At 38.3% G+C, this 24,670-nt stretch overlaps 1 protein-coding gene across 15 annotated transcripts in view; it reads left to right on the top strand.

The window, feature by feature from the left end:
• The window catches only part of LOC101794429 (contactin-6), a 145,655-nt gene that overhangs the window by 74,895 nt on the left and 46,090 nt on the right, over positions 1–24,670 (top strand). For 3 of the 15 annotated variants that reach the window (XM_072044321.1, XM_072044318.1, XM_072044323.1), the window contains 5 exons: positions 3,401–3,496; positions 11,154–11,357; positions 12,820–12,922; positions 21,000–21,184; positions 23,667–23,803. In XM_072044321.1, coding sequence (XP_071900422.1) covers positions 3,401–3,496; positions 11,154–11,357; positions 12,820–12,922; positions 21,000–21,184; positions 23,667–23,803 — 725 coding nt within the window. Of the gene's footprint in view, positions 1–3,400; positions 3,497–6,143; positions 6,283–11,153; positions 11,358–12,771; positions 12,923–20,704; positions 20,845–20,999; positions 21,185–23,666; positions 23,809–24,670 lie in introns of those variants that run through there. The other 12 variants (XM_072044320.1, XM_072044322.1, XM_072044324.1 and 9 more) reach the window with 12 other exon arrangements.

Below are 24,670 nucleotides of genomic sequence, written 5' to 3'. Positions count from 1 at the left end.
GGCAGCATGAGGACACTCATAAAGTGGGATAAATACAGACAAAGAATAGGGGAAAATATGGAGGAACTAGGTGATAATTTATTTATAGATCTCTGCAGAAACACTGAAGTTAGCAAATATACCATCTGTTAAATAGTCATACTATTCCTAAATGCATATTAGCAATCTAACTGTGTGCCAAACACCTGATCTAAGCTATCTTTTGAAACTCTTTTTGACAAGCAACATTATGCTTTATTAGGTTATGTCATGTTATGTTATGAAGTTATGCCAGGTAACAGGAACAGGGCGAATGGACTGGGTTTGCTCTGTTGGTGTAAATGCCTTCTCAGGACAAAAAGATGTGGTTTTGAGAAGCAGCCAGATATTCAGAGTAACAAGAGCAGAGTAAGCTATTACATTTATATTCATCTTCAAGTTCTTTTTTACACTTAACACATTTTAGGTTGCAATTAATCACTGGAAATACAGACACACACTGAGGAGGAAAAATGGAAGCAAAATTCTTTTGGGCAGAAAAGACTGCTTCCAGCCAAAAGAAACATTATTCTTGATGGTCCACACCATTCCTCTGTTTATCATCCTGGGCTACATACTGAAGACAGACAATTCTGTTACTCATTATTGAATCTCTTCTGAATGAGTTGTCATAGTATTTTATGGGAGATGTAGCCTGCCTGAAAAAGGGTCCCTTAAAGATGAAGAACAAAATAAGAATGATTCCCATAATGATTTTACTCATTTTATGTTGTTTTGTTCTTTCAGAGATTTTTTATTATTATTATGCAATTAATCTTTATTCAAGAGATACTTAATACATTCATTTTATACAATTATCTATCAAATCCAACTTCACTTAAATGAAGAAAGATCATTCCTGTTGAGATCTATTAAATCTCAGGAGGTGGGAGTTGCTTAAAGATGCAGTATGAAGTCCAGAGTCAAGCACTGGAATGGTCTGTCTAAAGGAAATGTCTGTCCCTGGGGGTCTTTAAAAACAGGTTAAATAAGTATCTCTTAGGAAGGATATATGTACACTCATACCTGTCATAGACCAGATGAATAGATTAAATGATCAGCCTCCGTATCTATTTTTCTATACCTGTGATTCACTAGTAAGCACAACAGGACGAAAATCTCTCCAGCACTAGGAAAAGCTGAGCTGCTTTGTTTAACTGAGCCATAAATGTGCTATGAAAGCAGGCTCCTGTATACAGAATTTGATACTGTGCAGATTAGAAAGACAATGCCCAAATTTTCCCCACATGTAATCAAAAGTAGTTCTACTAACTATAAAATAATGCAACCCATACGACATCAAGTACTTCTAGTTTTTCAGTTTTTCAGTATTTAAACCAGGAATAATAACTGTTATTTTAATGGAGGAACATGGACAGGTGACAAAGTTTCTTAAGTGAATAAAATGGTACGATGACATATTGTGACATTAAACTAAGAATTGCTACCAGCTACTTATTACTTTCCAGAATCTGTCCCAATTTCATTGTAAAGCTTTCTATAGCAAATTCTGAACTGTCATGAAAACATTTGCTACTGTGGCACTGGACTTCCTTTTCTTCCTCCACCCTCCCACCCTGTCCCTTTTTTTTGCCTTTCTTAGGAACTGCACAGTCTGTGTTGTATTAGCAAATCAATGACAGGAAAGTGTTAGGAATGGGAAGTATGAATATTTTTGTTGCTAGAATCTGAATAAAAAGGTCTGCACATTTTTTATTTTTACAATCTTTTTTTTTTTTTTTTTCTACTTAATATAACTTTTCCTTCTTAGAAACCATTTAACCAAAAGGGAAGAAAAAAAGGAAAGTTGATTAATTTTCTCAGACTGAATTTTCAGAGCAGGTAATAAATCCACACATAGATAGGATAAGTAAGGACCTTTTACATATGAATCAAAACTCTGGCTAATAAGTCATATTACATCCATCCACCATTGCTCTTCCCCCCTCCTTCTGCCCATCAGTATTAAAAGACTGGAATAAAACTAATATATATATATATATAAAACTTTTTTTTTTTTCCTCTTGGACTATCCAGACTGCAAGGCAGAGATCTAGCTGGCAGGCAATTAAAAGAACATCAGAGTTTAAAACACTTTCCCTGTGTATCGACAGGTACCATCTATTGTGGCTATGACAGTGTGAGGAGGTGCTACAGCTGCCTAATTCAATTCAGTCACCTCTGAGTAGACAATGTCTTCATAGGAGACCAATATAGAGGAGATGAAGAGGAGGAAAAGAAAAATTAGCTCTGTAAAGTTCAACTAAGGGGGAGAAAATTGATATATTGACATAAATAGCTGAGCCTGTACAGGTAGTAATCATTATTGCTTTGACCAACGAGAACTGTTTCTTTCTATTGAACTCTGGATCAGGTAGTTGCTCAGCTGATGAAAAGTGGAACAGCTGCATGAAACAAGAATCTGTAGCAAGGTAAATAGAACAGGCTTAAGGCAGGCAGCACACCAGACTGATATCAAGAGTTCTAAAATGAAGCTGATATTGTTTATTTTATTAAAACATATTTTGAATGTATTTCCCAACATGCTCTGACAAAGTAATAAGTTTTCTCATTAATGTGAGAACTGGATCAAAAAATAATTAAAGCACATTATGGTATGTCTTGTAACTGAAATATTATTTAAAAGAAATGAGACTTATAAAGACTTCTACATTTTAGTGAAATGTGAGAAAGCAAAAAAGACTGTGTTAGATTCAGTAAAAAATAAATAAAAAATTATAGCCATAAAAATCACCTATGGGAGACAAGGCATCAACATTTTACACAGATCCCCTAAGCCATAACACAATTTTCTATTGAAAGCATTCTCATTTTCCCCTTTAAAACCAGTGCTAAAACTGATTTGAGTCAATTAAAACATGCCAAGTTACTGCAGACAGCTTTAGGACAGAACAGACTCATTAAAAATATGACATACTTTTATCATCATTGAAACACTGTGAGAGTCCTGATAATGTTTAATTATCATTTGTGTACATAGAAGTGTGCACCTGCTCTTAATTGCTATAAAAAAGGAAACAACACATTTTTTTCCCTATTCCTGCAGATTAAGACTAATAAAATCTGATGCTAGAAAAAGACAAACTAATATACTACCTTTGCAATGGGGGATTGTAATACAAACTCATTTGTGGGGTATAAGTGCTTTATAAATAGGTATTTAATTTATTTTGCCAAAGGACAAGATACTAGGCTGGATGAGCTATTTTTCCATACAGTATGTCAATTCACATGCTGAGATTTTATTATACTATTGAATATATATGCTCTTGAGTTATCTAGAAGCGTAGCATAGATTGGACTATAGTTAGGAATAAATCTGACAGGTCATAACACAGTTGTTTTCTTCTTCTCTTGCAAGATCTTGAAAATTTTGAAACGAAGACGAGAAGTACAGTGTCAGTCAGAGAAGGACAAGGAGTGGTTCTGCTCTGTGGTCCTCCACCGCACTACGGAGGTATGATGAATAACTAAATTGTGTGCAATCTGAATAAAAATCGGTTCTTACAGCTCAAGAGAAGCCTTTACACTTCCCCGCCTGATTAGCACTAGAATTTATTTGTGAATGAAGTGTACAGGTTTATAACAAATTTAGATTTCATTTTTTTTAAAGGAACATTGGGGTTTGAACTTCTTAAGGGGCCTTTTTTTATTCTACAGTTACTTGACGTACTAGAACGTGCCATTGCTTTGTGTGTGACAAGCAAAGAAAGTACCAAAGTCTGTCATGAGTGGCATTAGATTGACATGAAAATTGGTATTGTTCTTTATATTGATTCTCTTCTTCCTGATATCTTAAAGTCATAGAAAAATTTAGTTTGGAAGGGACTTCTGGACCATTTTTCCACCTCCTGTAAGCAAGAAGCTCTTGAGAATGATCTTTTGAGATTTCCTACCACCACCACCAACTCTTGCAAGTTCAACACATTCAAAAATACCTTTTGTGAGTGTTTGGGACCCAGATTCAAACTGCTTCTTATCCTTTGAGTTGGGAGCAAGAACTACGGTTTCCTAATAACTAGCTAAAGATGATTGTGAATTTCACCCTGGAAAAGCAAATGTACATTAAATGGGAAAATATCAACAGCAGCGTTACGAAATTGTCTTACTCTGGACTGAAAGAATCAGCAGTTCTGAGATGAAGAATGTCCTGTTTTCAGTGGGAGTGACTACATATCCACAGTAGCTGCAGTATTCTTTGTGCTAGCACAGTGTTTCCTCAATTCTTCTTAAAGAAACAGTTATAAGACAAATTCCCATGAGAAGAAGGTAAATTGTGATCTATAAAGAAGATGCAGTATATCAAAGAGGTAGAGAAACCCATCAATCAATTTAAAGCCCGCAGGTCTTGAACAGAAAGGAAATGTCAGTTCACTTACTGTTTACAGCTGTATGAAAGGGGTATATAATCAAGGAGATAAAGTGAAATCTGGTCCTTAAGGGCACAAAGAGCTTGAAAGAGTTCCTGAAATGTATCAATGGGACAAAGACAATACATCCATCCTTGAGTCAGTAAGCTATATGTCTTCCTCTTGCTGACAGGTAAAATTATGATTTGACAAACAGGAATGAGAAGAAAACATTCAGAACAAATAAATAGTTAACAAGTGAGCTCACTCCAGATTAATTGAACTGACAAAATTATATCTATGAACAAATCCTCTGACACCATGTTTAAGCTGAAGATGTGAGCTGTTGACCAATACGCATGAAAAATACATTATCTGAAATAAGTCTCTGGAGAGCAGAAACTGAGCTCTTTTGTCATCCATAAACACTGTATTTGTGATCCAAAATTATATGCCATGGGAATGAAGTCCACGGTATGAACAATGATAAGTTGTATACTATCCCAGAATGCTTAGGAAATTTCTACAGAATTGTATAAAGGATTGTGTGTATGTATACACATATATATATATATATATTATTGAAACCCTTGCCTCTGACTCAATTTCTCCAGGAAAAGGACCATTAACAGTAGCTACAGCTTCTACTGAGTACATTGGAAGAGCTCTGTAAAGCACTTCAAATGCAAGAATTAGTAATTAAAAATTTGAAATATGTACTGTACCAACAAGAAAAGAGTTACCTTTCCTGTAATACTGACATTAGTAAAATACAAGCTGTATACTAATCTATCAAGGAGGAAAATTCACTTAGAGTTTCCCACCCAACCTAAGAGATGCAGTCTATAACCAGTGCAGACTTTTCACTGGTACAAACGCTTATGTGGAATCTGAGGTTAACTGACTGGGCAGAAAAACACCCAAGGGCCATGGAAGATGGCTGCAGGCCTTCAGACATTTCTCCCTGACACCGGCTGCCTGTCTGCTCAGCTTGACAGACCCAGCTCTAACCATATACTCCATACAGGAAACAGGAATGTGTCTCTAAAAGTTGGGTCTACAAGACTTTTTTTCCACTCTTTTAAATAAAGAAGAAAAAAGAAAAACTCTGTGGTTTGGTAAAACTCAGTTGTTTGGTACAGTTACTACAGCACTGCAGGAACAGAAAGCTGAAGTCTCTCCCCTTCCTCCTAACCTAGGAAGTTGGGTAGCTGTTTCTTCTAGAAACAGGAAGAGAGACAGAAAGACAAGGGCCTAAGAAAGCAAAAAGTTTTTATCTTAAGTCTCTTCCCCTATGACATCCCCAATTTGGAATAGGCAAATGGAATGAGAGTTCACAAAATATTTCTACCACCTGTGGTAGCCACAGAGAAGCAGCCCACCTCTAGCTGCAGAGAGCAACACAGCTCTAGGAGCCCAAGCTCTCCAGCCACTTCCTAAACACAGACAGAAGTAAAGCTTCCTACAGGCTTCACAGATATCATTAGACTAGTCAGCCTTTTGTATTACATTGTTAATACTTAAATATCCTGATCGTGAAGAAACTATTTAAAACTCAAAATTTATTTGATATCTTTTACATATTAAGGTACAATTACTGTATTAAAAAACCTTGCAATTAGGTAACTGAAAGCACTCACAAAGCTCCCTCCCACTGCCTGACCCAGCCTAGTGCAGCCCCTCTATTTTCTCCCTCAGCCCCTCCTTGCCTATTTATGCACCAGCTGCTCCTCAGCCTCCGCTGTTGTTATTTATGAGGCTCATTAACACACCTTATAAAGTTCAGCATCTGAATTTCCTCTGCTTGTTAGTGAGGCTCTGGAGTGTAAGGGTGGGGAGGTAAGCTCTATTTCTCTCACTAGGAAATGTCTCTTCTCTAGCTGAGGTTCCTTAGGTCAGTGTTTTTTTTATTATTATTATTTTTAATATAGGTACACACATTGTGTAGTCAGTATATAAAATTTCTTTATTACTTAAAAGAAAAAGGTGCTTTGTATAGAGTTAAGAAGTAGAGAAAAGCATCTAGGAGGAGCAGAAAAGTCTGGAGAAGGTCTTACTGCTGTAGCAGTGCATGAGCTTGACCTGACTGTGATTAAGAAATTGGTGCCTAAATAGTAATGCTTGACACAAGGCTGTGGGGTAGGCTGTTATTCATTTATTTTGTTAGAAGTGAAGTCTGATATAATGCCTGTTTCCTTCAAGCTGGCTCCCTGCAGAGCTTTAAGAAAGTTGCTAATCTTGTTAGGAGCAGCAGGATCGCTCATATATTTGCATTTACTTGTGCATAAGAGCTGCCAGGGCTTGAAGTGGGGATGCTGACTCTGTAGGCTTTTTTGTGTTGCTGTTACTACAGTGAGGCTGAAATAAAAAGAAACAAATCAACTCTGAAGGAAGTCAGAGCTGTACAGCCATCCTCAGTGGAGGAATACACCAAGTCCTTAGCCAGCAGAAGAGCATAGGAAACTGGTATAGGGAGAGGATAGGAGGAGACAAGCAGGGCTATGTGATGTGAAAGGGTCTTTGACTCCTTCATGTTGCTTCTGCATTTTATGTTAAACAGTTGTCTGATAACGTGCATAATATGAAAGCAGTAGTTTGAAGCGTATTTCCCTTCATGAAGCTGAGTTCCTTGGTCATTAGTTTAGAGTTGCTTTCTGTTCCTCTTTCTCCATGCTCCTATGAATCTTTAATCCTTCCCTGCCAGATCATGCAGGAGGGGGAGCGTCTCCTCCCTGACACCAGCCTGAATGCTGGTTCTGCAGGAGAAAAGCTCAATATTGATTTGAATTTGCTTGGGCTGAGAAAAGCACTGAAATGTTGTATTCCCTAAACTAGTATGTAAGCTGTGATTATCAGCTGCTGTTCTTTCCCAGCTGTGCTTGGAGAAAGGGCTCACAGCTGCCAGGCGTGGGCAATGTGCTTCTTCTGCCTGCTGGAGCCCAGGACTTGCCCAGTGTTTGGCTGGAAACTGAGGTGGGGTTAGTATCTTGGGGCCCCTGAGAAGTGGAGGGAGATGGACACCATGCAGTCACTTGTCTTGCATTTAAAATAAATAAATAAAATAAAAAATAAAAATAATAAAAAGTAGGATAGCAGCACAAAAAAAAAAAGCAAAACACCACAAACCTATGCTCTGTCATGTGCATAATGAAGTCTATGTTGCTGTAATTATCCCTTCAGTGACATGTAGGCCTTTTGAAGTAAAGGCAGTGCTGTGCACTCCAAGGCATCCTCTTCCACAGAGTCAATAATAGCACTGGGATCACTGTCTAGAGAGAGTAAATATTTTCCAGTGTTCAAAGCTTAAATATGTTAATTTGGGCTGAGACCAATCAGCTATACATGTGAAAAGGAGCTACAGCATAATATTTATTAGGCAGTAGCTGGACAGAATTAAAAAATTAATTACCTGAAGGTGATTAATGTTTTCTAAGCTCATCTCTGAGGCTATCATAGGTGTAAAATTAAAAAATTGAAGGTAGAAACTATAACAATAATACTTAATTCTCTCTTCCATTTGCGTTTTTATGAACAAAATCCTGAAATTTTGTGGTGCTGTGAACATTATATTCTGTCATTATCTGTAGGCCTAGGAAATGGGGTGTTCTCAGAGTATAATGTTGTCATAAGGCTAGCAGAACTTTTTGTAACCTAAGGGTGTCATACTCTGTTGTCTTTATCTTTGGAACAAGTTTTAAAAATGGGAGAGGAAGGAAATGAAATTCTGCTTATTTGGCCCTTACTTAAAGTACTACTGAGCAGGGACTGACCTTAAATTGCTCCAACATATCTCTCATTGTGCACAGTGGCACCTGTGGTCAAGGAACCTTACACTAATTTTGACACAAATAAGTCTTAGATGAGGCATAACCAGGAGTAACAGTGTTTGCCAACTGTCTTTTTGCATAATCTAATCTAAGCTTTGGAGTATATGTATTTGTTTCTGGGTAGCAAAAGCCATTTTCTAAGACACTTATATAAAGGATGAATGATGCCATAAAAGCTCATTTTCATTCCTTTCAAGCACAGTGGGGCATAGGTAGATATACTTACACAGTTTTAGCACATGAGGAAAGGACTGGCTAATTGTACGGTCCAGTGAAATGTTTTCTGCTTTATTTGTGAAGGGGGAAAATATAAACCTCATGTATTGCATAAGAAACTAATCTTAAGCAAGAGCCCCTAGAAGGCCTTCCTTCCCTAAGCATTTTTTTCCCTTCTAAACATCTACATAGTCTATCTTTCTGAAACTTCACAGGTTAACTATAGTGAAAAGAACAATTGGACTAATTGGTCTTTTATAGAAAAACCTCTATTCCCTTACTTCAGGCATGTTGATTCATTTTCAAAGTCATATAAGAAGCAGTTACCCCAGAGGAAAACTTGCAGACATACAGGGTAATGCACAAAGGAAAAACGAAATGGAAAAAGAAAAACAAATCATTGGTGCTGATAATGGCTAAGATTTGTGCAAGACTTTTTCTGAAGCCTTTTCATAGTGGCCTCTAAAATTCAACAGTTCTGGGACTGATGAGGACATTGAATGTGAACTCAACAGTACTGTTTTTCAAAAATCCTGTGGCTAAATGGAAAGCAAAATAAGCTTTAAAAGGTAACATTTTGTTCTTCACCAAAATAGCTGGTGGCAGTAATTTTCAAGTTCATTTTAGCTAGACTTCATTAGCAGGCAACTATCTCCTTTTAAAAATTTCTCTTCTATGCCTCTGCTACCTTCTGTTGAGCATTACCTTCACCAGACTCTTCCCAGCTGCTGATTTACTTATGCAAATGAATGTGACCCCACAAGTGATGGCATGGGCCTTGTACTCCTTTTTTTTGCTCATCTAGAAGGTCTGATACAAATCTGATTTATTCAACTTCAAACTGAGCTGAACTCATTTTCACCCATTAATTCACAGACTAACCTCATAAAGAAGCTCTGTCTAGCATAAAGCTGGCTTTGGTGGATTTTATTAGGGTTCATATACCTTATCCTACATGAAGAATTCAGCTGTACCACCAGGTCCTATGGCAGGAATCTAGATTTGGATTGCATAGTGTGGGATGACTTAGAAGTCTTTCATGGTGCCCTGTTGCAGTGGGTCAGTGATTTCCTCTGCCCCTCAAGTGCCGGCACCAGAACAGGACTTTGGGAAGGAAACTGTCAAATTCATTTTTTCCTATTTTTCCCCACTTTTTAGTTACCTTCAGTTTTGAATTACTTGGGCTACCCTGTCATGGAAGTCCAACAGGTGACCAGCTATCAGTGGTTCAATCACTCAGAGCAGTTTTGTTGCATGGAAGTATTTCCAGTAGATAATGCACTATGCCTCTGGAAGACCTGTCAGGATGTAGCTACATCACTTGTCTCTGCAGGCTGATTGACCCTATGGCAAGCCCCCCTGGTCTCCAGAACTTGATATCTATAAAGAATAGATGCTTTATTCAGGTATCTTGGGCATGTGAACGCAAAAACATGGTGCTTTTCTTTTCTGTGCCTAAACACATGTACACACATGGATTGTATTATACTGCTCTAGGAACAGTTGCATCTTCTGGATTTACAGTACATCAAAAAAGCTTTGCATTAGGCTGTAGTAAAACAGGGCCTATTTCAGGATTTAGCCAAGTACAGAGAATGTCATTGATTGCTCCCTGGAGACATGTCATTTCTAATGAGGGACCTAAAACGTTAGAAGATAACATAAAACTCCACAAAACTACTGGAGTTTGCAGACTTATTACCATACAGTACCCATGTCACAACTGAGGGAGGGGAAAGAAATGTAAATAATCTTTTTCAAATGGTATTGTTGATGGGGGAAATGTGTAAAAATGAAGCTGTTGGCGGAGTGCTGTTAGCTTATGAATTATACATTTAATTAAGGGGAGCTAAACTGGTAGATTTTGAAACTTCTGATTTACTGTGCCTTGCTAAGACAGAACTTCAGTCGCGCAGCCTGCTGAATGCCACACTGGGTGCTGGCAGCCACGTGGAGCAGCTGGGGAGTGGGGTATGCAGGAAGCCTGGGGTACCCCTGGCAGCACGGCAGGCTTGGCCCTTCTGAGAAGCAGTGTCCTTGGACGGTAAATTCAGAGTTCTGCCCTGTCAGGGTGGGTTAGTCAAATAAAATAAGCTGGCTAGATTATAGAGGTACCTATTAAGGTATGCAGCGTGAAACACTATGGAAAAAAGGTGGCATAAAAGGGCTAGTTAAGAAGCGCAGAGCAGCTGCAAGTGTGGAAGATGAGAAAGCTAGAGAAGAAGGAACAAATGTGCAATAGGAGCAAATATTAATCTCCAAAATATTCGTCTGCAGCTGAGTACTTCCCCTCCCTGAGAATCTGATGATAAAGCTCTGCTACCTGTTTCTTTTTTTCCCTATATGCAGAGTGGAAAATGGAGCCGTAACACTGTGTGATCAGCAGTTGGCTCCTGATGTTCAGAGGGAAAGTGCTATAAATAGAAATTATTTACTAAACCAGCCTTCTTATGGCATTGCAGCACTGCCATTCCTACTTAAAAATAGGCTGAAGCAGGCAAATGGAAAGTAGCAGGGGACAAAAACTTCAGTGACCTTCTGAAGTGGCTTGAAATGAGTTTAAAACTGAAGCAATGCTTATCTTGCCTGTGCTAATTTGTGCATCCCCTGTGGTCTAGTCTGTAACTGACTCGCTCTATCAGCTGGCAATATTGCACTTAAATGCTAAGAGGAAGTAAGCAGCGCTGGAAAGGATGTGTAATGTGTATCTGGTGTTTTCCAGGCTTGTCCTACGCATGGATCTTCAACAATAATCCCTTGTATGTTCAGGAGGATAGTCGGCGCTTTGTTTCACAAGAGACAGGAAATCTGTACATCGCTAAAGTAGAGCCCTCGGATATGGGCAATTACACCTGCGTTGTGACCAACTCCGATGCAGAGCAAAGTGTGCAGGGGCCACCCACTCCTCTCATTCTACGCAGCGATGGTAAGCTATCCTGGCATGCCTGGCTGAAAGCATGCAGCACAAGGCTGTAACCAGTCCACCTCCAGTTAGCAGTAATTGCTGCCTGTATTGAGGCTTAAATATGGTAAAGCTTTCTGAATTTATAATCTAGGTTTTGCTCAAATCTCACTTCTAGAAAGCTGTTTCAAAGTGAGTTGTTAAGGTGAGAAACTGACCTGCACATACACAAATACCTTTAGCAATGCTTTGAATTAAATGCTCACATTGAGAAGCATGTACCTGGGAAAGCATTACACAAAGTTGGATTTATAAGTTTGCTCACCTCAATTTCAATATACTTGCACTGTTTGCAAACCATCGGTGACAAACAGTAAAAAAAAAAATAAAAATAAAAAAAAATCAGTGTTATGTTTGTAATAATAATGCACAGTAGTTTTATAAACAAAACTTTTGCCAAGAGACTGCTGTTTTATTCAGCAGTCAGGTCACCTGCAACAAAGTATAATTTCCGAAGCTCAAAAGTTAATTATTTTGTACAAACAGATCATAAATGCTTCAGATCTCTTCTGTGTGTTTTCTTTCTTATCATACTTCTTTATTCTTTTTCTCACTTGTTAGTTTTAATCTTCTCCTGTTCACTCTGCTAGCCCCTGGATTGGGTACTAAACATGCAGTCTCCAGGAAACTGAAAAATAACATGGAATATTAGCTGGGTCCCTGTTAATATAAAATAGGAATCATTCATTTTCTGTGTGGGATCTCGTGTAGGATACTGAGGGAGAATCTCATTTGTATTCATTATTCTTGTTTCAATCTAAAAGATTCATACGCATTTAAGAATTTTGGCTAAAAAAAAAAAAATCGGCTAAGAAAAAAAAAATAGTTTTAAAGCAATCCCATACCTGTTGCAAGATCAAATGCCCTAAACTGATACTAGCTAATCTGTGGTGTATCAAATGTTTGATGTTTTTGAATGCGATCATTACATCCAATTACATCAGCCTTTCTCAAGCCTGAAGTTCGCACTTGGCTATGTTAAGGAACTTTATGCTCCATAATTATTTCGGACATGGAAGCCAGAATTTTCTCTTGTACTCAGAACTACCTGGCATCCTGAGAAGTGACCACTTAGTGACCAGAGTCATAGGCACTGGTTATTAACAGCTAACAAGAGGTCTGAACCCTGAATTCTCACTGAAATGTTAATGCACAAATATCAAAATTGCACATCCAGAACTTGTATAAAGTTATGTGCTTCAATTCTCAAATGCAAAGAGCTTACACATTTCATGTAAGCTTTCAGCATGGGGTTGGATACCAGCCAGAAACCCTAAGGCTACTCCACAGACATGGTGTTGATTTCCATGGGTGGAACATAAGGCTCTAACAGTATTAATGATGTCCTTTCTTTTACACTGAAATTCTGTTGTACTAGACAGGTCTGAGGCTCAACTGGAGTGCTAGCTGTTTTGATGTTCAACAGGTGTGATGGGGGAGTATGAACCAAAGATTGAAGTACGTTTTCCAGAAACAACATATGCAGCGAAGGGTTCATCTGTTAAACTGGAATGCTTTGCCCTTGGAAAGTAAGATTCTTGGTTTTCATTAAAATGTGGGTTCTAACACTGTTGTACAGTGAGAAATAACATTTCTAACTGGCAGGTAGAGTTTTTTGGTCAGCATATGAATGTGAAATGTTTTTAAACTTATTTTGGTTTGTTTCTGTGCAATGTGTTCCCAAGGAAATGAGAAGCCAATAGCAGAACTGAAGCTCACTTGGCTGTAGTTGGAGCTGGGGTGAGGAGAACAAAGGCTCTATCCCCTGAGTTTTCTCTGGGGTGAGAACAAGACTGAAGTTCACAGCATTCATTGATCTAGCTGCACAGGTGCATCAGGTCTGCATCACAATATGAGTATGATTTTCTGTGGTACCTCTAAGATTGAAATTTCAGAAAATGGGCTTCTTCAGGAGCACAAACTGTCTGGAATGGGTCTAATGTGTCTCTCAGCACCCTTTTCTCAAAAGAGATGCTGAGGGGCCTTGGGATGCCTTCTGACTAAAACCTGTTGTACATTGTGCCTGGGCTGCTTACACTGGTGTACTCATCTACAGAAGTAGTAGTGTGCTCAAACTAAAAAAAAAAAAAAAAAAAAAATGCAACTAGCCTATGAAAACTGGTTTTTGCAATAAGTGTCTGTTTTTCCATCAAAAATCTAAAATAACCTTTGGATGTTGACCTCTGTTTAGTTTAAGTTCACTTTGACAGTCCTTTTTAAGGCTGTAAGCTTTTAAAGTATTTAGAGCTTTCCCAGAGGTTAAAAGCCTGACTTGCAGACAGCACAAATTAATCAAATGTTCCTCTGGAACCTATGCTGAGAAGTAAAAAAATAAAATAAAATAAAATAAAATAAAAATAAAGTAAATAAAGTTAAAAAGATGGGGAATGGCCTTTCTGTACAGATGAGATTTGTGTATAAATTAATCTCAGGGCTAATTTTTATTTTAGGAGGGAGAATATTTCTATAGTCATAATCAAAGGAATATGATATTTTTTGGCCCCAAACAAATACCAGACTGGCACAGTCCTGCTAAAGCTGATTTTCCCTTCCAAATACTGTCAAGCTACTTCTCTTTAAATACCTCTTTAATTGTGTGTGAGTCAGTGCAGGCTTTACATCTCAAGTTGTCATTTCATATTTCCATCTGTTGCATGGAAAGCATTTAACAGTGGTATATTGACTACATAAAAGCATTTCAAAACCAGTAAATATGTACAAAACACTGCCTCCTTAATGAAGGGGAAAGACAGGTCATGTCAAAGCTTGTGTGATGCATTAACATTTTAAGAACCTTTGGGAGGGAGGAGGAAGGTGGTCTGAAAGGACATGTGGATAATGAAATATCTCAGCAAGCACAGTACGTACTGTATGTGTAGGTACACAGTACCTACTAATGCTGCGCCTGGAAAATGGAAGGGCTGAGAGGGTTAACGCAGCTTTAATATACACTTTAATATACATTTCTCCATGTGTAGCATGGCAGCTGAAACAAGTGCTGGTATACTTCCCTGGAGTTTTCACTAAGTAAATACTAGCGATCCAGGAGCAGAAATCTTTTCCACATTTTTTTGATATCATTCTGTTCCTATGTACATAGTCTAATGTATACGTTCTGGAGAAGTGCTGTGTGTAAGTAAAGGCTCTTGAGAGGAGTGTTTAAATTTCTCCTCTCGAGATTTTTTGGATAGGTTAGATGTCTCATACTGTACAGGACTGTTCCCGGTCTCTTGGCTCTGAACAGAACCTCGAACCACATCTTAAATCAGTGAGTGAGTATTCTGGAGCTGACATTTGTGTGTGAATAAACCAAGAGAAACAGATTACAGGTGAAATACTCTTCACTTATTAGATAAGACTGGCTTTTTAAAGGTATGTAGGTGATTAGTGGTATTGTTAAATCTGTTTCCTACCTCCAGCTGTTTACAACTGTAGTTAGGCACATATAAGTGCAGCAGTGTGGCCATCTGCACCTTTAGATGCCTAAATTCCACTAAAACTCTAGCCTCTACCATTGTCTGTTTATGTTAAAATCAATTCAGCTCAACATTTGTTGAGCTATACCTCTGATCTGCCACAAGCACTAACGGTTATTATCTCTCTTGGATTTCAGAACTGCTTTCCCATTATCCATAATTTTCTATATTCATACTGTTAGTCCACTGGTTCAGACAATGCTGTCAGCTGCTACCACTTCTGCACCATGAATAACAGAAATCTTTCACATCTGAGGCAGATTATAGGCAACCTGCTGTGGTTTTGGTCTCCAGAAGTCTTAAATGAAAGTACTTTCATGGTATTTAGAGAAATAGCATCTCTCTTCTATATGGAATAGCAAATCATACTCTTGGACGTTGCTCAAAAAATCACTTCCACATTTAAACACACGTACAAGAGGCCAGACTAAGGGCTGAGTTTTAAGACCTTTTACCTAGGGGAACTCAAAGCCACTTAACTGAGAAGTACCTTCCAGTCAGACTACAGAACGCACAGAGGTGGTTGTGTTCCATGTACCTTCTGTGGAAGCTTTTTGAGAGCTCGAGGGTTACTGGACTCTTGCTATCAAGAAGCATTTATGGTCCCTCCCATTGCAATCTTGCGAAGCTCTCTTCATGCATTTTACATGAAAATGTCATAACTGATTCATGCAAATTGTCTTCTAGTATAGTTATAAACACTTTATTTATTTTTTTTTTTTTGAAAATAAATGGGGGGGCGGGTGGGGGGAGAGACACGACATGACAGGGCAAAGAGTCGGTGTTTATACCTGGGAGGAAGAGGGTTTGAAGGCATGGATCCCACAGAGCTTGGGCCAGTTCTCCTCTAAATCCTGCAAAACAGACCATAAATAATGGAGAAGCTTTTGAAAAGCAAGTTAGTCCTCACTGTGATGGAAATATGACTGGGCAAAAAGGAGGGTAAGTAGCATGCATCTATATGGTGATTGGCATGGAGAATCCCTGAAAGTTTCTTCCAGTCATTGGGAAGTGCCCAAGGCCAGGCTGGATGGAGCTCTGAGCAACCTGGTCTGGTGGGAGGTGTCCTGTCCATGGCAGGGGTTGGAACTGGATGATCTTTAAGGTCCCTTCCAATCCAAACCGTTCTATGAATTTAGACAAAAAAATACACAATTTAATTCTTTGAAAATGGAAAACTGAAAAATGAAATACTAATGTGGCTATTTCAAATACTGCAGCCTGTGGCAATTTAATAGAAGAGATGAGACTGTGTTCTGCACTAATTTCATTATGTTGGCAGTGTTTAATACTATGCTAGTATTAAGTCATGTTTTGGATCAAGCTATATTAATCATGCAATATATCTAAATTATTGTTTGCTGTGTCTTAGGGGACTGAGTATGATGGAAGGAGTTGCTTACAGATACATTCAGTTGAGTTACTGTACTTTTCTATTGATTTCTTCCAAAATAACCTTTCTGTTGTGCAAATAGGAATAGTTTCTGAAGTGAAAGTAAGTGAAGTAGTTTCCATATCTGATGCACATATTTATTAAGCTGTGCTTATGTTTTACTTCTAAGATAGGGAGATAATCTGTTCAGAATCCCTGGAGATGTGATTTTGCCAACCGAGGCTGTAAAGGGCACATATAAATAATATAAACCAGAATTTCTTTTAACCTAGAATATATATTTTTTTTTCTAGGGGAAGATGTTAATCCTTCCTTCTGTAAATGTCTTCAGAGAAGTTTTTCTAGAGTTAGTGAACGTAGGTAATTACACAGCCACGAGAGGGTTCCAAATAACCATCTGTATTGAAGTTGCATATAAGTACCAGGTTTCACTTCTTCATTAGATGGTTACTCCAGTATATTCTTCAAGATTTTATGCAGGAGGCTGTAGAAGTATCAATTACAGAATTCTAAATGATATGTATGATTCATTTTTTCTGCCTTAAGTGGTTTGCTACTTTCAGCCCACATTTCTGATAGAACAAGTATCTTAGTATTTGTACCTTAAGGGATGAGCAAGCAGCTCTTGCAAGATCCTCTTACATTAACGTGAATGGCATGTGACCAGAGCAGAATGAAAGGCAATATCAGGTTTCAGAGAATTTTATCTCTCTGGTGTTTCCCAAGTAATACATCAGAATGATTAGGAGTCTGAGTACTTTAATTATTAGGCCCCTTGGTTCCTAACTCTTCCTTGTGTCAGTAGTTGATGCCGACACGATAGCAGTTTTCATACCTCAGCTCTGTGACAGTTGTTTAACTAGGCATAGCCTTCATTATTGAAGCTGGGATTTAATTTTATTGTGAGGTGTCCTCAAATGCACAGGGCGAAGAGGTGGCCCAGGTGTGATGCATCAGATGAGTGTTTGCTGCAAAAGGGTGGGACCTTCATCTCTGTGTGGGGTGTAGTGCTGTAGATGAATTAATTTGATCTTCAGTGTGACAAGACTTGTCACCAACCAAAAAATATTTTCCATCTCCTTTTCTTTCCAAGTTAGTAACTTATGGTTTTGTGATTCTGCTGTCTGTATGGTAGAGTATAAATTAAATTAGTAGCTGAGCTCAGTACTTCTAGGTGCTCTGAAGGTTTCAAATAAACTACAGATTTATGTACAAAGACACTCATATTTATGCACTGTTTTATTTACTCAGGTGAAAGCAAGACTTGTCTGTGAAATGTAATAAATTTGAAAAGTATTCTCATTGTTTAGATATCAAAAACTTCTTAGCCCCAAGCAATTATCTATTCTAATTTGGTTATTTTAGTAACTAGAAAGACCCCCAAGTTTCAGGAGAGCCCCAAATCTGTATGGGAAGATATTAGTCTGTGTAAAAATGTCAGGTGCTGGCCTTCAATAGGATGATTATGCAGCATAGTTCACAAGGCTGTAGTTGTTAAACTATACTTTGCATACATTTACCTACAAGAATACAAATACCTAAAGCATCAATTTGTTCATAAAAAAAAAAAAAATCATTACAGTAAATTCTATGTTCAGTCTTTTTAAAGCCATTCATTTATTTTATTTTTTTTTTTTACTGTGAAAGGTTTTGTATGGCCTGCGGCGATAATTGTGTTAAGAGATTTTGTTATAAAAATGTAAACTAACATTGGAATGTTAGTTTCTGCCAAAAAACTGCCTTCTGCAAAACGATGATTAAAGATGTTGAGAAGCCTAAGGTGAGGAGGTATCAGCAAAGGCAATGAAGAAGTGCAGACCTTTTAAACTCCCTCATGATATCAGAGGCCCTGCTGTGGGTGGTGGCATGCAGCTGAGCTCTGGCTCCTCCTGCAGCCTGCTCGTTGAACCCATACCTCAGGCTGCTGAGGAGCTGCTCTCTTGACAAATGAATTCCCTCTTTTGATAAAATGAGGCCACTTGGTGCAAGCATCCCCAGAAGAGCAAAGTGCTGTTAAGTATTTATTGCAAGTATGCATTTAAATACAGTAAAGCTGATAACCCAGACTCGGTTTTGTCATCTCGCTGCAGTTAGCGTCAGAGGCAGTGCATTTCCTTCACTCTTGTTAGGAAGGATGGGGCAAACAAGGAGGAAAGTTTGCCTTGAAACATCCCCAAGGATATCATTATAAGTATCTGGCGAGGAGAATTAAAACAGGACAGTGGTTTCAATGCCAACCTTGGTAAACTTGACAAGTTGACAGAAGGGGCCCTTTTCCATAGAGCCCTGCCTCTGGCCTTGGTGTCAGTCAGGCTTCCTGCATGCAGTCAGTGCTAAGAAATAAACCTAATAGAATAGGAAATATTTAGATGAAACATTTTAAGGTAGCAGGGCATAACTGAATGCATCTAATTGTCTGTCTTCTCCCACGTGATGTTAGCTTCCTTTAATCTGTTTCGTATTTAAAAAGAAAAAAAAAAAAAAAAAGAGGTGCCTTTAAAGTAAGCAGTCAAATGCTCCTGGCATTCAGGGTGCTGGAGGATTCCCTTATACAGTAACTATACACCAATTATTTAATATGCTATAGCGTTTTAAAGCCAGCCACACTCTTCCTGCATGTCATCAATGGTCTGTGTCAATCTATCGCAAGACTGCAAAATACTTCTGGCTGTTTTCCTGACTTGATCACAGCAGCAGTGGGACAGACCTGTTCTGCACAAGAGCTATGTTTCTTTTAAATGAATATAAAGTAACTTGGTTTGGAGAAATTCTGCATGAGTAATGTCACGTAAGGTTTGGTGGGAATAGGCAATGCCTTAATAGGTGGGCCAGTGCCTTTGACAAAGTCTAGTCCCCCTAAAGTTCCTAGTAGGAGACTAATATTAAATACGTTTGCATCTCATATAAGTTCTAGTCTCATAGTGAAGGACAAATAGTGGTGGTGATGGCAACTACTGCTGTCCAAAAAGATTGGGTATTTAAACTACCATCTGTAGATCCTGAACCAAAATGGGAAACAGAAGAATAAAATCTGTTCTTTCCAGCTCCTCCACTGGTTAATGCTGTCTGACACATCCCAGTCTCTCAGGTGTGTAAATTGCTCAGCTGTGTTGGAGGGGTCATATGAGAGTCAGAATTTGTGTGTATATGAATATATGCACACACACATCGGTGCAGAGCTAACTCCAGAGTCTGAAACATATTGCAGATGGTTACAAACCACTTTCACAGGCAGTTCAGTTATGATGGAAAATGAGGTAGCTGGAGAAATTATTATGCTGTGTAAATAGCTGCTAGACATCCCTTGGTTAAATCTGTGGCCTCGGGACTGATTTTTTATTTTATTTTTTTTCATTTTAAGGAGCACAGGAAGGACTGTTGGGGGCTCCCTTGCCCAGCTGAGCTTCTGTGGCAAAGAGTCTCCCATACGCAGCCGTTCTGTCTATGAGCTTAAATGCACGACTAGGCACGCTTTATGGCATTGCTGTTCCTTGTACATCAGAGTGGTCCAGCTGTGAATTGCCCTGCACTTAGTCTTTTTCTGGTGGCTGTGTATTTGTAGCTGGTTAACATCTGGCCAGTTGTTCAATCCACATAATTTGCCCAGTGCCTGCACTTCTGGACCGGGCCCTTCTGGTTTTGGGTGGTCTCATAACTATCCTCGGCACACAGCCTCAAAATGTGGGAGCTACACCTGAACTGACAGCCGTTATTGTCTCTTCTAAAAAGGAGTAAATGCTTTGTACATCAGCGCTGCGGGCCAGAGACCTTAGGGACCAGCAGGCAAGGGCAACACATGCTTCTGCTTTCCATGAAAGTTATCTTTGAAGTTTAGTACCAAATGTTTGCTATTGATGTTACTTCCTATGGGAAAGTGGGCAGCATACAGAAGCCTCTGTAAGAAGCTGTTCGAAGTGTAACTGCTCGCCTGCTTAGAAAAAGCAGCTTACTGTAGTTTTCAGTAACAGAAAGCAACTGTGAAATCCAAGACTATTAATATTTCAAAGCGTTCTGGTGACATAATAGATCATGAAAGCGAGGCTTGTATGGTTTGCGATATTACCAGAAATCCAAGAAGTATTTATAGCCTTCTTCACACTTGACTATTTTTTATCATATAGAATACATTGATCCAAATATAAATGAAAATGATAGAAAGCTACAAAAACATGAAACAAGAAATATTCTTTTGTCTCTATCTCCTTTCAGCCTCAACGTCTCATACTTTCCATTTCCTTGCTCAGCTGTCTTCCTTCCCTCCTCTACCCTGGATCCCATTTTTTATACCTAGATTTATTGTTCTTTTTAGCTCCTTTGAATTCTTGTCCAGTTTTTCCTATTTTGAGGTGTGAGAATACCTTTATTGCCAGAGGGAACTTGTTTGCTCTGAAAACCAGTCAATAATTCAGTGCTTCTGTGGTGTTTATTTGGACTTCCAGAGTTGTCCCTTCACTGTAAGTGTTAAAAGGCAGGATTGGACCCTCAGAGTTACTGTGGGCAAAATCCAAATTGGCTTTACGAGCAATCAAAGTTGATTGAGGACTTCACCCCACAGTTGGACTTGTGCCCCTAAATAAGTTAGGTGAGTTATAAAACCTCAGTCTTATGAACCTCTATATGTCACTCCTAGAAAGTGAAGTGATTTCTTTTTTAAAATATTCTGTAAAAAGGATTTCACGTTATCTTTTCTGCTATAACAAATGCTCTCTTTTTCTCTAATGAAATATAATTATTTAGTCCAGTCCCTAGTATTAGCTGGAAGAGGTCTGATGGAAAGTCACTGACAAAGAAAATCAAACATGACCAAACTAAAGGAGTTCTTGAAATCCTGGATGTTCAGCAAGAAGATGAAGGTTTTTATGAATGCGTTGCAGGAAACATTCGAGGAAGAAACATTGCAAGAGGTCAATTATTTGTCTATGGTAAGCAGATTGATTAATTTCTTCATTTGTTTTTTTCAGAGCTTGATAGAGTTCAGATATATTTTGTATATCAAGTCTATTAGCCCCTTACTGGAAATATGAAATGTAGTTCAGGTTAAGCTGATTAAAAAATGATTGGAGGTCTGCAGTGACCTTCACTGAATTACATCCTCAGCAAATAAAGATATTTTGCATTAAAACTCAGATTGAAAATGTGGGCTGTGCCGTGATGAAGTTGTAAAGGTTAATACAAGGCAGAAAAATCCCTGGTACATTTACATGAAACATTAACGGCGGGCAGCGATTTACTCTCAACAGCTCACAGCAGTATAAAGCTGGCCTAGATGCAGATTAGGGAAGGATTCATGAGATTTTGGTTCATATATGTAAAAGATTTTCACCTTCTATTCACCTTTTATTCTAGCTGAACCTTGTTGCTCCATAAACAAATGAGGGCAAAACTGGGGAAAATCATCTTCCTGCCTCACTTTCCTTCTTCCTCTCCCAAAATGGGGAATAATACTTCTGTGAAACTGTTCTCTCATTTGTCTTCCCTTCCTACACATTAATTTCCTGTGATCCATGGTACACATGATGCTCCATTATAGCCAAGGTGAATTATATTCTGTTTGGTCCCATTTTTAATACCCACAGAAAGTAACATATTTGGACATAAGAGATCTGGAGATCTTTTTGTTGCCTTATGAATCTTTCAAAATAAGGGAAAATAAAATATAGCAGTAAGATGACAAGTACAAAGAGCTAGACTATAAGCCTATAATTAATATCTGTTCAGACCTTGGCAAGTTTTTGTTTTTAAGGAAATCTCTTCTCATGAAATAATACAGGCTTTGCTAAACTCCTGCAGCCCTGGCTAAGATCAAGATCTATGCCAGGAAGAGAGCAGTCTGCTGTTGCTTTGAATGTTTATTTCTTTGCTTTTATGGGGGTTGTTCTTGTTTTCATTGCCCACTAATTTTCACAGAATGTCAATCAAGCAGTTCCATTAAAATTAAGTTCAGTAGATTACCTGTGCATGATTGATAACAGCATAGGCAATTACAAACTAATGATCAGTTAATGTAATTTGAAACAATGTGCTTATTTATTGCGCTTTGTAAATTAATTAATAGTTGTTCATAGTGAAATATATAAACAGCACTTGTGAAGCATTTGCACAAGGTTTTATCATATTAGGAGTGTGTTGGGATATTACCTATTTAATTTACTTCCTCTTAATTTCTGTGCTGCTGTGGTTTTGCTTGCTGTGTAGGCAGCTCGTCTCTAGGAACTAGAGTTTCTTGGGCACTGGCTGCTGCTTTGTTTGGTATTTAGATCTGTGTCTTAGGCTCAGAGAGCAATGAAGATGACACATAATTAGAATCACTTAAGTATTGGGGGGTTTATCCCATATACATGTACTTTCCTGTTGCTTGAAACAGGTGTTTGGCATTGTTGTAATCTAATGTTGAACCACTTCAGGGTGCTTTGTTGGGGCACAGTCATGAGCTATCCCCTAGGATCATGCTATGGAGGGAGGTTTTTTTAGTACCTACTTCTGCTGCCTCAAAGGGTAACAATACTCTTCCTAAAATAAAATTATTGTATATGAGAACAGTCTGTGTTTACACATGCTCACACATGGAGTCTGCAGAGTTGACTTAATAACCCAGTGAAGAATCTATAAAGGGATTCTGAGACACCGACCACATATCCTAGACATGGAGGGATGCAAGCTTGCAAGTGGCTTTGGTGTATCCCAAAGCCAAGTGGTTGTTGGTCTTTCTGCCTAGGTCTCATTCACCTACATGTTGGCAACTGTTTGAAGTGTTGGTCTGCTTCATGCTAATTCCTGCTCAACTCCATCATTCAGTGCTTAGTTGTGTGTTTACAGAACTTGTGTGGAATTTTTTGCAAATTTTGCTTTTATGCAGCAATGAATTTGTTAATGTGTCACAAATGTTCAAAAGCTGTTCTGAATAACACTAATTCCTTTGTGTAGTACTTGTTGTAAGTTACATCTTACTTTCAACATGTGCTAGGAAACCCTGGTCTCAGGTGTGTGAGTAAAACAGAGGGGTAGCACTTGATATCTGTGAGTTTGATTAACTACTGAATAATAATTTGGATATTTCTCCTTTTGGTACAGAGATCAAAGAACATGGAGAAGATGGCTGGCTTTCAGAAAGTAGGGGTCTTATTGCTTTCAGAAAGCATGCCCAGAATTTCAGGCATCTATAATAACTGCTTGTGCAAATCTTGGCCAAAAAACTGAATAATATCTAAACTGAATTTCCTGACCGCTTCCCAAATTAGTCTTGAAGTTCTGTGCTAGAAGATTTGTTATGTGGAATTCACTTGCAATATATTATGAATGTGTTGGTCAACTACTAATTAGCTTTTGTCAGTTCATTAATTAATGGTAGTGTAACTCCAGCAAAATCATTTCTCCTGCTTAAAATGGCTTGCGTATTCTTTTCAGCACTCCCTGAATGGGATAAAAAAATCCAAAATGCCTTTCTGTCTCTCTATGACAGTTTGTTTTGGGAATGTAAGGCAAAAGGAAAACCAAGCCCTTCCTACAGCTGGTTAAAAAATGGCCAGCCTCTCACATCAGAGGTAAGGTTCCTGTCTTGTTAGCTTTCTTGTTCATCTTGGTTTTACAAGGTTTAGTCGCAGTATTCACTTTACAACACTACCTTTTTCATAGATTTATTATGCTTAATATATGAAAATAAATAGCACAACCTCTTTGCAACACAAAGCTTCTACTTTGAATTCATATACATTGAAATGTATAGTATTGTCAGTTATGATTTCTTACAGGGCATCTGAGTGCTACAAGACATGACAATAACATGGATGAGTTTAAAAATAGCTATTACAGGTAGTGAAAGAGGACTCCGTCCAGAAATAGAGAGCACATCTGTAGACAGTCTGTAGTTTGGGAAGTCAGTAGGATGCCAATTGACAATGGAGGAGTATTTCAGAGCAATCTGGTCAGCCTGTTAACCTGTACTTTTCTGTGGTTTCTGCTCTTAACCTGTAGGCAGAATGGACCTTTGGTCTGATGCAATATGGCCATTTTTATGCTATGTTAGTACTTTAACTGAATTAGCTCTGAAAATCAGTTAATATTGAGTTTAATATTTATATGGTGCTATGTAGAGGAATAACAGACCTAAGGAAACCATATAAAGTTATAAGGAAATGGAGAACATGTGGAAAAATCTCACTTAAAGGACAAAGAAGGATGACAGTGGAGAGAAGTAATGGAGTGGTAGGAGTGGGGTACAAGAGGGGAAGTCAAATGGAGTTTCAAACACTTAAGCAAGCAAAACTTATGCCATTAAGTTTTTGAGAACTTGGCTTTGGTTCTTTCAGGGCAGTATAATTATTCTTTTGTGATGGCCAAGCTTTGGCACATTAGTCTTCTAAATATCTGTGGCAAGATTCAATGTTTATGTACTGCTAAAGCCAACTTTC

This window comes from Anas platyrhynchos, chromosome 13, assembly GCF_047663525.1.
Source record: "Anas platyrhynchos isolate ZD024472 breed Pekin duck chromosome 13, IASCAAS_PekinDuck_T2T, whole genome shotgun sequence".
Lineage (NCBI taxonomy): Eukaryota > Metazoa > Chordata > Aves > Anseriformes > Anatidae > Anas > Anas platyrhynchos.
Note: the sequence above shows the minus strand (reverse complement) of the source record. Positions and strands in the feature narration are given on the sequence as shown.